General features: G+C 41.8%; 1 protein-coding gene across 1 annotated transcript in view; it reads left to right on the plus strand.

The window, feature by feature from the left end:
* LOC121607448 (membrane-associated guanylate kinase, WW and PDZ domain-containing protein 2-like) overlaps positions 1-14,469 on the plus strand; it is a 73,752-nt gene that overhangs the window by 40,469 nt on the left and 18,814 nt on the right. The window contains exons 5-10 of the mRNA XM_041938245.1: positions 1,110-1,338; positions 1,915-1,994; positions 8,980-9,037; positions 9,807-9,928; positions 10,549-10,731; positions 13,497-14,029. Of these exons, the coding sequence (XP_041794179.1) occupies positions 1,110-1,338; positions 1,915-1,994; positions 8,980-9,037; positions 9,807-9,928; positions 10,549-10,731; positions 13,497-14,029 (1,205 nt within the window). The remainder of the gene's footprint in view (positions 1-1,109; positions 1,339-1,914; positions 1,995-8,979; positions 9,038-9,806; positions 9,929-10,548; positions 10,732-13,496; positions 14,030-14,469) is intronic.

Below are 14,469 nucleotides of genomic sequence, written 5' to 3' on the forward strand. Positions count from 1 at the left end.
GATTATCATTGTCCAGAGTCTCATGTTGGCTTTAGCTCCCGTCTCTCTGTCCTCTCATTTCTCTGTCTCTTCTGCTGTCTTGCTCTCCTGCCACTGGCCTTTGTCCTTGTTTCTATTAATACCCAAACTCTCCCCTCTGTCTTCCTCTCCTCTACCATCCTCTTCCTTCTAACCTCTCACTTTTTTCTGTGTCCCTGTGGTCTTGTCCCTTCTGCCCTCTCTTCTTCCTTGTCCCATCTCTCTTTGTAGCCTGTATTGTCTTGACATGTCATAATGTCTCTAATTTATTCTCACACTGTTATGTGTGCTATAGTAACAAAGCTGTAAGTCTCTGTAACTTAATGCTGATACCACATGAGAGACTGGCATCGAGAGTGAGCAAGTTTTGGACAGTCACAAGAAAGATGAAATTTGCTTTCTAGCTGAATATTAAACCGTCTCTGGACAAAACGACTTCCTACATCAAAAAGTATAAAACTATGAACGATGGAGCTGGCTCTGGTGAACAGTTCAGTGAGATTTGGGGACTGTTTGTTGTATGTGGGGATAAAGGTGAACTGTAAGCTGCAATTAGGACTGTGACAGAACTGATTTTCTTCTGTCTTATTTTTTTTCTATAAGAATTGTAGTGACACATGCAAATATTTAGATTTGACCTTTGTCTGACTTTTCTTGTCTTTTTGCTTGTCATTTTTCTATAAACTGTTTTAAAAATGTAAAGTCCCAACAGGACTAGGATAGTTCACATCACATGCTCCCCATGCGCTGACTTTTATGCCACCAGCTTTTCTCCCCTCTCTAAAAACCTTTCCTTGTATTTCTGACTCAGTCTCTGACCCCTAAAGTCTCTGTCTTTCCCTGTTTCTCCATTTCTGACATCCCCATGTTGTTTTCTCCTCATGCTTATTGTCCTCAAAGCCCATCTCTCTCTCTATCTCTCTCCTGGGGGTTCATAGCTCTGCAGTGGCTTGGCTCTGACTCATCATGCATGGCGTGTGCAGTGTGCATCCAGGTCTACATGTGTGCACAGAGCGTATGTGAAAATAGTGTGTGTGTGTGTGTGTGTGTGTGTGTGTGTGTGTGTGTGTGTGCGCGCGCACACTCCACAGAGTCCAGTGAACATGAGGACAAGAGCACAGATGCCTCTGGGGAGGTTGTGGTTGAAGCGTCCATCCAGACCCCAGCCTCTGCTGAGCAACCCACTGAAGGAGAGGAGGCCCCAAAATCTCCCTGTGAATCCCCCGCCAAAGTTCCAGACGTAGATGAGGAGGAGCTGGGTCCTCTGCCTGACAACTGGGAGATGGCCTATACCGAGAAGGGGGAGGTCTACTTCATTGAGTAAGAGAAAAAGATCTTAGATAAATATATTTTGAGATCTTTAAAATACAAAGAAAGAATTTTGCTCTCAAAAAGCAGCCTGTTTCTCAACATCTACAGATCTTGACATCCCCATTGAGAACAATAAAAAATACTTACAGTACAGTACTTAAAGCAAATCCAATGTAATGCACCTCACAAAGTGCACCTACTTTAAAAAACATTGTTTATGTATGGCTGGATGTGTAAACTTTATTGCACTGGCCTTTATGTTGAATAATTGATGTAACTTAATGCTGCTAATCAGACACACACAGGATACACACACACACACATGCACACCCATGCAAACTTTTGCCCTCTCTTCTCACCCTCACTAATTAGTGGCTGAGGGCTAATTAGTGAATTAATGGCCACTTAGTTTACCTTAGAAATCCCCTTGTTTCTCTTTGCCCCTGCACACACACTCTTGCATACAGGTCATTAGTGTTACTTTGCACTCGTCTCTTATCTTATCTGTCAGTCTCTCTCTGACCTCTGTTTGCCCCTTTCCTCTCCTTATTGCCTTCATCTACACGTCTCTTTCTTCTTCTCCAGTCACAACACCAAAACTACATCATGGCTGGATCCTCGGCTCGCGAAGAAAGCGAAGCCACCAGAAGAATGCAGGGAAGACGGTGAGTCTGAACGACCTTTTTAGCTGTTTGCTCTGTTGTTTTTGTAAACTTTGGTTTGTGCTCTGAGTCGAGCTCATCTTTCAGTGTGTTTGTGGGAGTGCGATGTCTCTGCATTTCCAGCTGTTTGTGTACCTGTGTTGTCTGTTCCTGACTTACTGTTTCCCTCCTCAACAAAAAGAGCACAAAAATACTCAACTTGTTAAGGCGTTCTCGGCAGGTTTTAGGAGGGGTACGCACATATAAAGGAGGGTTTTGAAATCCAGAAAGAACAAACTTGACAAATAGATTTACCTTTTGAGATTTGTTGTTGAAGTGATCATTAGCATAGAATCATCTTGCAAAATGTGCAGAGCGAAATGCAGTCGTTTTATCCAATTTTTATGCTTCATAGCCACACATATGAAGTAGTAATGAATTAGAATTAAAATAAGACACTAATAAGACAATATAAACATGAACAAAACAAAACCTTAGCTGAATGCAAGCAAGGTCCAAAGCCTGTCCATCCTATGAGAGACAGCTATTAGCTGTGTGCATACAATCTAAACATCTGCACTGACACTGCGTCTTCTTACTCCCTGAAGACAAACTTTATCTGAAAACGTTGTTTTACCTTATTAAAAAGCTCTAAGTATAACTGTATGCTCCAAAGCTCATAACTCCCCAAACCCCAAATCAACAGTGTGTTAGTCTGTGTTTCACAACTTTCAGACTTTCCTACGCTGTCGGTTGAGTTAAGCTGGAAGCCTGTTTGTCCTGCTGAAAACACAAATCTTTAAAAATGAGTCGCAAATATGTAGCTTCTGTCTTTTTTTTTTTTCTTCCAAGGCTAATTAATTTCCCAACTCAGCTGGGCAGTTTGATTAGTTTGTTTGTGGCCCCTTGAAAAGAAGCAGTGTCAATTTGTGTTGTCTGACTTTGCCTGGCCACAGAGTGATTTTACTCTCTCAGATAATTTAACTTGAACAATTGTAGAAGCCTGAAGAGGTAAAAAACAACAACTTCAAATATTAGGGAAACAGTGTTCTAAAAAATAAGATATTTTATGTAGCAGAAATAGTTTTTATACTTTTCTGTTCATCATCTCATGGCCCCTCAGATTTGTCTTGTGGTCCTCTAATAGGGTCCCAGTTGCTCCATTGAGTATTTATAGCAAGACTGTGTGGGGGACTGAGGGACTCATTTAAGAAATTTTAATAGTTCTTGGACAGCAAGCAGTCTATGGTACAGAGGAGTAGTTATGCCAAGTTTAAAACACACAAACTGCCTTCTAGTAGGATCAATTAATTGTTCATTTTGGCCTTTTTATTGTGATTTCTTGATAAGGAAATACAGTATTGAGTTTCACCAGCCATGTGTTTTAAGGTTTGTTTTAAAGCAGTTTGATTCAGAAGGAGCAGAGTTGTGTACCATAATGTCCAGTCCCGTGCTGATGCCAGTCATGTAAGTGAAATCGAGTTCCTGTGGTGGCTCTGTTGGATCAGATACAGTGGGGATACCACCATGAGGTGATCTTACATCCCTGCTGCTGTCACAGCCTTTGGTCAGCGAATTAGGTATGATGTGATTCACCAGAGCAAGATCTGAATCAATACTTTCTCTACCTCCCCTCTGTTCTCCATCTCTTCAATTTTTTCCCTCCTCCGCTCTCCCCTCTGCACTCCTTCACCTCACATCTCCCTCTCTCTCCCCCCTTTCAATCTCCCCCTCTTCAGTTTTCCTCCTGTCTCTCTCTCCCTCTCTTCCTCTGCCCAGTAAAAGGCCAAACTGTGACAGGAATTCTAATAACACTGCTCAACACAAACTCTCTCTCTCTCTCTCTACACACACACACACACACACACACACACACACACACACACACTACTGTTGTCAATTCACAAACCCTTTTCACAAACACAGCCGATGTACTTCGTCTTGGCAGAGTAAGGATCAGGTTTTTTTTTCACCAAAGCCAGTGATGCTCAGATGCCAAATTACTGTCAACTGCAGCGCTTTGTGATGACTTATTTTATGTTTTAATTAATGCAACAACTCGCTGTTGTTTCTGCTTCTGTCTGTTATCACTTCTGTATTTCTCTATAGTTTTTTAAAACAATAGTAGAGCGCTCATAGACATCAGGCAAAGAGAGAGTTAAAATCATGACCGTATCACCTCATGACCGATCAAAAATGACAAAGGACAACCTGTGACGGACATTTATACCACAAGGTTCTTGTGGTATAAATGGTTTTCATTAAAAGCTGAGAAAAACAGAATTGTGTGATTGGCCGTATTAAAATGCTTAATATGTGATCACAGACCGTCTTTTTTGCATTTGGCCTTGCAATGCAGATCTATGCCTGAAGAGAAAGAAGCTACATGAGCCACGTTTGTGCGAGGGGCAAAAATAATTTACTGCCGTCCGTCTCCTCCTCTGTCTTCTTTCTTTATTTCTTTCTTTCTTTTTTCCATTTGCGAGCTTTTTCTCTTTTGGTCTGCACACTTCTATCTTTGGGGAAGCAGCGGTTAAAGGAAGTTAATGTGTAAGCGATCACCACTGGCAGAGGATTTTGAATCAAAGGCTGTTAGCAGAATGTTTGTGAAGGTCCTGGATGACACATCACATCCTCTCACAGCACCTTTGAATTGATGCCTTCCAGAAACAGCTTTAATTCCCAGGAAATGTTCTTTTTCAGTATAAACAGCTCAGCAGCCACATGGACAACAGAATGATATAACCCAGCATGCTGCTCATTACATTACTCACTCTGTTATTGTTTTCTTTTAATGATCACTCCAGTGTCCTGTACCATTTTCTTATGTGCTGTACTGCCTGTTTTCTGATCTTTACGCTTTTTTCTAAGCACCAAGTGATGATTTAAAGGCAATATTCCTATTTACCCACATTAATGGATGTGTAGTTTGGAATGATGAAATATGCATGGAAGCAAGGATGTCAGATTCTGCAAGGAGAATGAACAAACAATAAATGTGGGGAGGGAACAGCAGGAAGAGGTGGGGCTGTTTTTAACTGCCCATCTGCCTGAAGGATTTCCCAGAGTCTCTCAGCCTCAGGCAGGAAGCACATAGACATTCAGACATACTTTCATCAGTGCTCTTTTTGCATCTTCCTCTTCTTATTCCCTTTCCGTTGCTTCCATCTCATGCATGTGTGGTCTTTTTGCTCCATTTTCCTTTAGCATTTCATATCCTCATTCACTATTCCCTTTCTCCCATGCTCCCATGCTGCGTTTTGGGTGAATTTCAGGAGAAGCTTGTTTTTGTTGATGTGTTTGCGCAAATGTGCAACTTTTGTGTGCATTGCGTGGTATCTATATGCTGAGGCTGACTCCCAGAGTTCAAAGGCTTGTCACCACGCTCTGGTTCGCTTGCAGTCTTTTTGTCAGGCAAGTCTTTTGTGACGTAACAGAAGCCCATATCTGCTCTCTCGCTCAGAAGAAGCAAGAACAGAGCGGGACAAGCTTCAAATCATGGCAAGTGTTGGTTTCAGTTCTGGCTTTGATGCACACTCAATCCCAGCACCAGTTTCAAGGTAATCTTGGTGCTGTTGACGAAAATAAGCTGCTCATGCTCATTTAGGTAGGCAGGAATTCTCACTGAGGCTGATGTCACAGTGTAGAAACCCCATCTGTTACCAACGGAAAGAGAAATATAGAGAATTAGGAAATGAGACGAGATGGAGATGGTGAAAAGAAAAGAAATATTAGAATTGATGGGCTTAGTAGAAGTGATGATGATAAGCAGTGGGATGCCCTGCTAGTATTTCTTCTTGAAAAGAGCTAGACAGAGACAAATGTAGATGGGGAGTCGGTTGCATATGAGGAGAGCTGAAGCACATGCATCCACTGTCAGACAGTAATGGACTTGTGCTAAAATGTTACCCTGAGTTACATCACTGTTATTACACTCAGTCATGTCTGGACGAGGACCATTTCTCAGTCTCTATTTTTTGCACTCATTTACTCTCAGGTTCCTGTGGTACCTCTCTCTTTGTTTCTGTCCCGATAGTCAGATAATTAGAGCTGCAATGATTAATCAATTAATTGATTAGTTAGTCTGCAGAAAACTAATCAGAAACTATTTTCATTATCAATTCATAGTTTATGTCATATTTAGCCGTGCTAGTCTTTAACCTCAGATACCAAACATTAATGTGTTCCAGTTTTTCATGTGAATATTTGCAGGTTTTCCTAGTTGTTGTAGTAAATTAAATATATTCTGGGTTTGGCCTGTTCAAGCAATTTAAAAATGTTAGCTGGGGCTTTGGGATAGATAAAGATAGATATAGACAAAATGATTAACCAGTTACTTGAAAAAAGAATTGACGTAATGGAATTAAATTAGCTACAGCCCGATATAAATATATGTTCTAGTTTTATTTATCAAAATGGGAGTAGTTTTTTCTTAAGTTCGTGATTTAATTTTTTTTACCCTTGTGAGTCAGACGAGTTCAGTGAATCTTGGCTGCCTGTTGGTCAGGGAGACTTTGTGTGAGAGGGGAGATGAGTCATCTAATGCAGAGGAATCACAATTAGACTTCATGTCAAGAGAGACACCGGCACAGTACACATAAACAAGCCCAAGAACACACAAGCAAGCTCCTCGTTGCTCATACTATACACAGACACATGATGAGGTGTTTGATTTAGTGTGGCTGGTTTGACTCATTCAGACATGCAAACACAGTTCAGCCATCTAACACACACACTGCAAATATAGACTCATATGAATGCATAAAAACACACACACAAAAACTCTGTCTCTCTCTCTGTATTTCAGCGTCAGGAAATAGAGACAAGACAGAGCTCTCAGCTCAGGCGAGAAAAAAAGACTTCCACTGGTGGTTTCCATGGAAACTGTCTCCCTTTCACTTTAGGGGGAGGGCAAGCGACTAGTGGATGAGTTAGGCCGACATTTAAGGTGGCTCATGGACTGGGTGGGATGGAATTTAAGGTGGTTTGAAGTGTGAATCTATCTGACTTTCCTGCCTCGAGGATGAGAAGGGTCGTCCGAGGTAACGGCAGTGCGGTGCAGGCGGTTTGAGCAAACAGTAAAGCAGAGCAAAGATAATTGCGCTGTGCACCCCTTTCACCTTGGGCTGCACAGTCAGCATGCTCAGCAGCCAGGACACACACTCAGACACACACACACACATTCACACACGGATTATTGATATCAAGATCACAAATCTGTTCATAATTACATTACAGCGTGAGGGGATGATGCCACAGTATCAGTGTCACGCAGACCAAATAATTGTAAAAATAATAGAGCTGGGGATTTGTATGTATGTGTGTGTGTGCACTCGTACAGCTATCTTTGTGAGAACCAATCTCAGTTTTAGACCTTGGGAGTGAGAACGTTTTTGGAAAGTGAGAACATTTTGGCCAGTTGTCACTTTTGGACAAAAAGGGCAGTTAGAAGGATTAGACTTGGTTTTTAAGGGTTTGGTTTGAATTAGGTTTAGGTTAGGGTTGAGGTAAGGGTTTGAGTTAGGCATTTAGTTGTGATGGTTAAGGCTGTGGTTAGAGGCTAAGGAATGCATAATGCGTGTGTCTGAATCTCAAAAGACTTGGTTGGGTAGTGTTTTTTCCTGGGTATTGTTTTCTGCACTTTTGCTAAGACAATAGGATGGTAGAGGTAATGCATTTCAGTACTTCGCTTGGAGAAAAATAACCATGTTGGTAATGCCTGTTTTTTGTCGGGTCCTAATAATTTCCTGGAAAGTTTCCTGGAAATAACTGGAATTTGCTAGTAGTTATAGGTAAAGTTGCTCCTGAGATACACCTCAAATCAATGAAATTCTAATTAAATGTTCGCATAACTTAGAGTCTTTTAGCCCACAGTGCACAGCAGGTCAGATAGATATGCATAAATGTAAAATGTATTTGTGTTTTAGTAATAAGCTTGGGGTCAAAGTCCCCCATTGTTAGTCTAATTGGTGTATTTGTCATCTTTTTCAATCTGTATGCCACTTGTATTTTTCTACTTTCGTTAGACTTGCTTTATTTCCCTCTGGATAATGCCCACCTACGGACACAGTCATGAATTTCATCAATTAGACTGTTTAATACAAGACATGAGGATGAATTAATATGAAGGAGGGAGATCAACCTTTCAAGAATGCTTGCTGTTGAATGCTAATCACAAGTGCTGTATTTCTAGTATACGTTTGAGTGGGAGGGGAAGAGCTTGGGCTGATGGACTGTTACCGTGTGTTTGTATTTTTGTATGCTAGCTGAGCCTTGTAGTGTGAGGTCAGTCCCCTTGTTCCGTTCTGTACCCCTCAGTGAAGGCTGAATGTTAAGGCTGAAAACCAAAACAAATCCTGAATTTTGTACACACCGGCAGAGGGAGCTCATTATAGTGCGCTGTATGTTTTGTGTGTCTGTGGAAAGTTATGAGAAGTGAAATAGGAGAATGGGTCATATAGTACAGGAATTTTAGCAGCGCCTTGACCCAGTTCTTTTACGATAGAAAGAGGAGAGCTAAATCAGCAAAGATATGGATGAAGTGAGCAGGGAACAGGGAACCAGAGGAGGGAGAGCAGGAGACAATTAATGCAACAGCCATGGAAGCCATCCAAGGCAAAAACGAGTGGGTGGGTGAAAAAAAACAGGAGACAAACATGAAGTAGTATAGTGAAGGTATTTGGCCTCGAAAGATTTGTGACGACGACATGAGGTAGAGAATGAAAGATAGACAAGGCGTGATGCGATGTGTCAGACAATTTAAATGTTCTTTTCTTCCCGCCCTGCTTTGTATTGATGTCTGTGCTGTGATTCGTGTGTCTATGAAGAAGCCACCGCTGCAGATCGAAGTGTTGTCTGTCTATTAAAGGAGCACTTTGGGAGCGTCTAGCTGTGAGCCCTGAGATTCATGTTGTCTCCCCTCAGTGGTTCAATTTAGTGTCTACATTCCTTCTCCTGCTCTCAGCATAAACTCACTTCATTTCCCTCGTCTTTTTTCTCCTTCTTTCAGAGCTGCCCTATGGCTGGGAGAAGATAGATGATCCCATCTACGGCAGCTACTATGTAGAGTAAGTCTCCCTGTTGACTTGGTTAACTCGGCTGCTTTGTAGTAAAACAGGAAATGCATTTTTATGGTTTACAACGCCTCATTATGAATTATAAATGACTAGATACTCATTTCTTTTTTATGTCTTACTGCTCATTTCTCTGAACTTTTACAGTGAAATACTTGTCTGTATGGGCTATCTGGAGATAAACCCTGTTCAAAATTATTCAGTGTTGCATGACAAGCATGCTATATTGGTATCTAGGGATATTTTAATTTGGAAGCACATTAAATTTTGTTCTTGTCCAACCCAGCTTACTGTAATTTTAATTCTTTTAAAACTTTCCTGTACAGCATTTGGTTGTAGTTTCTTTGGGAATAACATTTTACATGCAAGGCAGATGAAAAATCATAGAATAAGATGTGTTTCTACATTTTAAACTAGTCAACAGTATATAAAGTCGCTATACCTAACATCTTGACCCTCTACAACAATAATTCTTTAAATGAGTTTTTTCAGATTGAGAACTGTCCCTGCTTTGCCTCAGCTTTATGGCTATCATGTTAATGAACACCTGCATTTCTTATACATCCAGCAGAAACATGCAGAACTTTATTTCAGGTCATTGCAAGTTTGTGAACACTTTTACTCTTGGTTCTTAAGCACATTTTATTGAAAATACTTTTAACTTTGGACAATACAGGACTGTATTGTGTGGTATTGCTATTTTTAGCTTGAGGCTTCGAATTACCCCTTTTCCATTCTTTGTAACGATGCTTTATGTTTTCAGTCACATCAATCGAAGGACTCAATTTGAGAACCCAGTCCTGGAAGCCAAGAGACGCCTGGAGCAGCAGAGGCAGATGCAGAGCCAGGGACTCTCTGCACTACCACTGCCCACTATATATAGAGGTACACTTGTAATACCACAGTATGTGCACTACTGAAATCAAAACATGGGTTCACAAATATGAAAATGCAAGGAATGCAGAAAAGACACGCATGGCACGTGGCCTTTGTCTTCATTCCATTGAGGGCCCCTGAAATTCATGTGCTGATAAATTTTTAACTTAATTGTAAGTTCTTCCTGTTGTGCATTTTTTAATATTGAACAGTGAGCATTTTTTTATTGTCTTCCTGGTCCATCTCATAGAATGCAGAGTTTTATGAGCATTTGACAGGGCAGATGCACAATAGCACAATGTACAGGGTCGAATGGAGATTGCTGCCAGTGCGGGGGACAGAGAACATGCTCGCCCTGAGGCCCCTAGTGGTTTAATCCAGGCACGCGTATGACGATGTACTAGACCAGTACATAATGTCCTGCTTCATTTGAGTGAAAACTGCATATCTCCAATGAGTCATTTTATCAGTAATAAAGGCAAATGTGTCTTTATTGGTGCTTTTGTGTTTGAAAAAATGTACAATACGTTCATCCAGGACTGAAAAGATCATGTCAAACTGTCCTTTTAAGTTTTCTAAATATCAAGGATGTCTAAAATATCACACTTCAAAACCTTATCTCCCTGCAGAGAAGCCATTGTTTACGAGAGACCCAACCCAGCTGAAGGGCACCTTCCTGTCGACAGCCCTGCAGAAGAGCAACATGGGATTTGGCTTCACGATTATAGGAGGCGATGAGCCCGATGAGTTCCTGCAAGTGAAGAGCGTAATACCAGATGGACCCGCTGCTCAGGACGGAAAGATGGACACGGGTAATTATGTGGACCAACGCAGAATTTTGACAACTGGTTGAGAAATAAATTGAGGTTTAAACAAACTACAAGCTGTCGCTGCTGTGACTGCTGATACCGTAATACTGTGTTTATAGAAATACTTAAGCACAGCCTCATTATTCTGACACCTCAACATTATGGACCTTAATTTCCTGCCAAAACAGATCAAGTGTAAAGACCTTTTACTGGCAGAGTTTCAGTTTCTTTCAAGCAGGTTTTTTACCTGCCTGTTGGGTCATTTCTATCAACATTGTTGTACCTGAAAGGCCAGGGGAGCGCAGTAGAGTGTTACTATCCAGTAAATCTGGTGCTGCAGTGTAATTCTGGCATCAAAAGTTCGACTTGTGTCTCTGCCAACTCAGAACTATCTTAGCATAAGCACAAGTGCTTTAGTTAGTTTTATGGCTTTAGCTGGCAAAAGTCGCCCACATAGAACTCCAAAATCACATTCACACACAGCCTATGTATGTAACTGATATATTGTCTTCAGTGATTTAGTGATGAGTTCAATTTAAAAAGTCCACAAGGTCAACAAATTCATCTAAGTTTTATGATAAATAAATGGCATCAATGGTGTGAACAAAATTGCAGTGTTAGTCCACGATCTGAGAAATGAGTAACTTACATCCCCAGAAATATCAATTCATCTTAAAAGGGGGCAGCATTAGCCCTTGGTGGCATATTTGGGGTGCCCTATATTTGTGCCTGTAGCACTGCATGTCCCAGACAAGGACTTCAGTTTCCTCTCAGCACACTCTGTCCTCTGTTAGTGCACTATAGTATTCTGCTTTTAATGGGAATTGAGGGGAACTGATTTGATTGGCCATAACTGACACCAGCCCACACAACACCTACTTCATTAGGAGATTTATTTCTGCTTTTACTCATTTCATCCCTTGGTAGTGATATTGAACTGCAGGTGCAGTATCAGTACGCTAGCAGTAGTTGTCACGGCATATCAAAAATTATTCATACACAGGTACGCCAGTGCCATGAAATTGTCTCATACTTGTGTTTGTGCTTTAATCCATAAAGCCAAAAATCTGTAACATCTATCAGCAATTCAGTCTCACATGTCTTACTTAGACCTTGCTATATTTGGAAGTTTGAGATTTTGATTTGCAATATAACAGACACAAATCCGTACCTGTTCATTTACTTTCTGTTTTGGATCAAAGCATCAGTTGACAGACTTACATGAAGAACACAGTACCTATTGAGTCTCAGGATTATTCAGGTTACAAAGATTGATTTTTATTAGAAATCTTTTACAGAAGTTCATCTTAGTTCAGGCCTAACCTTAAAGAGCTGATGTTAGTAACAGTCAAAGGCCCAGAGAAGATGCTACTGTATGAGGCTTTATGTGTGTGCTGCTCTGAACCTGCAAGCTGGCCCCATGCCTGGCACGGTTGGTGCCTAAACTGCTCATTTAGAGCTCATTTCAGAGCTGGGAATCCTCCTTCCTACTCTCAGCTCCTGCTCTCTGCTTTTATGTCTCTCCCTCTGCTTCAGCATCAGTTTCTCTGTTATCTGGAATCCATCTCTTTCTATTTTATCTCCATCCCTCTCTTTGTCTCTCTGGCTTACCCTTTATTATGCTTCCTTATCTAACCATGTCATCTGACACTTCTCCTCTGCTTTCAGCCTCAGTATATTTTCATCCCCTTTCTCTTTCTACCTCTCTAGTTTTTCTCTCTTCATCCCTCTATCCTGGTCTGCCAGCCTTTTCGTCTCTTTCTGTTCTGATTTCTCTCTCTCTCAAACCCGCTCCTCTCCACTGTGTGACATTGCCAGAGCTGCTCACATACATGCATGTGCACACACATTCACACTCACACATGCACACAGTCACACAGTCACACAGGCGCTCCCTGGCTGAGATTAGCTGGCCTATTTGAGCTGTGTGGCATTGCTCTTAGGGATTTTGTATGATTGTGCATGTGACATGTATGGTGTGTGTTTATGTATGTGCACATGCGCACAGGAGTGTGTGCGTGTCTGCATGTGAGACAGAGTGCCTCCAGAAGTGTGAAATAGAGGATTTGAGGCAGCTGCATTTGTCATGGGGCTGTAACTTTAAAGCTGAAATCCATAACTTTTCGCACGTTCAAACTACAGCAGAGATCACAGAGTATCTAGTGTTGCATTTGTGAAGTTGCTTCGCCTCGTTGTAAGTAAGGTGAACATAAAATTTAGGATAGTGATGGTGTTAGATAGCATAGCATAGCACAGGGTAACTTATCTCGCTCACACAAGAACAAGAACAGTGGTACGCATTTGTATTTTGCTTCCAACTGGTCACCAGAGTAACAAGGAGATGCAACATCATTATGCATGATGCATGAGCCAAGACTCTGTTACTGCTTGTGACTGTGACTGTGTTCATCCATTTAAATATTTGAGATTTTCATGATTAGAGTTTCTGTGGATGCCAGTGTGAACCAGATGGTTGTCATACTCACAGAGACACACTAAGGTCTCTCTCCCACCTCTCTGTCTCACACATACACTTGTAGATTGCTTGCAGTGGGAGTGAACTGATACTATATTCCTTTGTGACACTTGAGAGGGACAGTGTGCTTCTTCTGTGTTGCTGCAGCACATCCTGATACCGCTGAGATTTGACATTTATGGCAGTCGGTGACAGGTTGTATTTTTGCCGCACAGTATGTTTACACATGAACTGCTGAGACCAGGTCATACTGTAATGTGAGTGTGACAGAACCTATTTCTCTCTTCCTCAGGTGATGTCATCGTCTACATTAATGACATCTGTGTGCTCGGTACCACACATGCCGATGTGGTCAAGCTTTTCCAGTCCGTACCCATCGGTCAGAGTGTCACCCTCGTGCTCTGTCGAGGCTATCCTCTGCCCTTTGACCCCGAGGACCCAAGTGGCGCAGCAAGCACCTCGCTGACACCCATCGGCCTGGAGCACCGCCCCCTGGTGGTGAACGGTCGCAGCAGCTACGACCCCTACCTAGAGTATCTGTCGTTGAGCTCCCAGCTGCCTCCTCAGGCTCTGGCCCAGGCCGGAGCCCCTCATCCTGGGGACACACATCTAGATGGCTCATCCCTGCCACCCACTACACCCGGTTCGGCATCGGCACTCACGCCTCATGATGACAATGTATCCATGGCCTCCTCGGGGACTGCAGGGGTTGCCGGGGCAACAGCACAAGGAGCAGAGCTTCTGACAGTTACTATGGTGAAAGGGACAGAGGGATTTGGGTTCACCATTGCCGACAGTCCCACTGGTCAGCGAGTAAAACAGGTGGTGTGTTGTGATCATCTGCGCATCCCTTTTTTTCACTTAATAGATCATGAATAATCCAGAAATGAAAGGGTTCATACCTCTTTGATGTTTTACTTGTGTTTTACTGTATTTCTGCAAGTAAATGTGTTCTTTCGAGAGTGAAATCTCAGTAGTCAGCTAAAGTCAGTAGTCGTGTTGAATTAAACTTGTGGCAGAGGTAAAACAGCAGGTCAAAGTAAATTTAATTGAGTCAATGCAACCAAGTAGAAAGACACTGAGATAATAAGAACAGAGTGAGCTCAGCCTGTGACGGATTTGTTTTCTAATAACACAGTAATGAAAGAAGGCTAGACGGTCTGAATGAAGCTATTTAATAAGAAATCCACGTCTGCTTACTTGGAATCCTGACTGTAAGGAATAGATAAATTAGAGAAGATGAGTGGCGATGTGACAGATGCTAT

The sequence above is a fragment of the Chelmon rostratus genome, chromosome 6 (genome assembly GCF_017976325.1).
Source record: "Chelmon rostratus isolate fCheRos1 chromosome 6, fCheRos1.pri, whole genome shotgun sequence".
Lineage (NCBI taxonomy): Eukaryota > Metazoa > Chordata > Actinopteri > Chaetodontiformes > Chaetodontidae > Chelmon > Chelmon rostratus.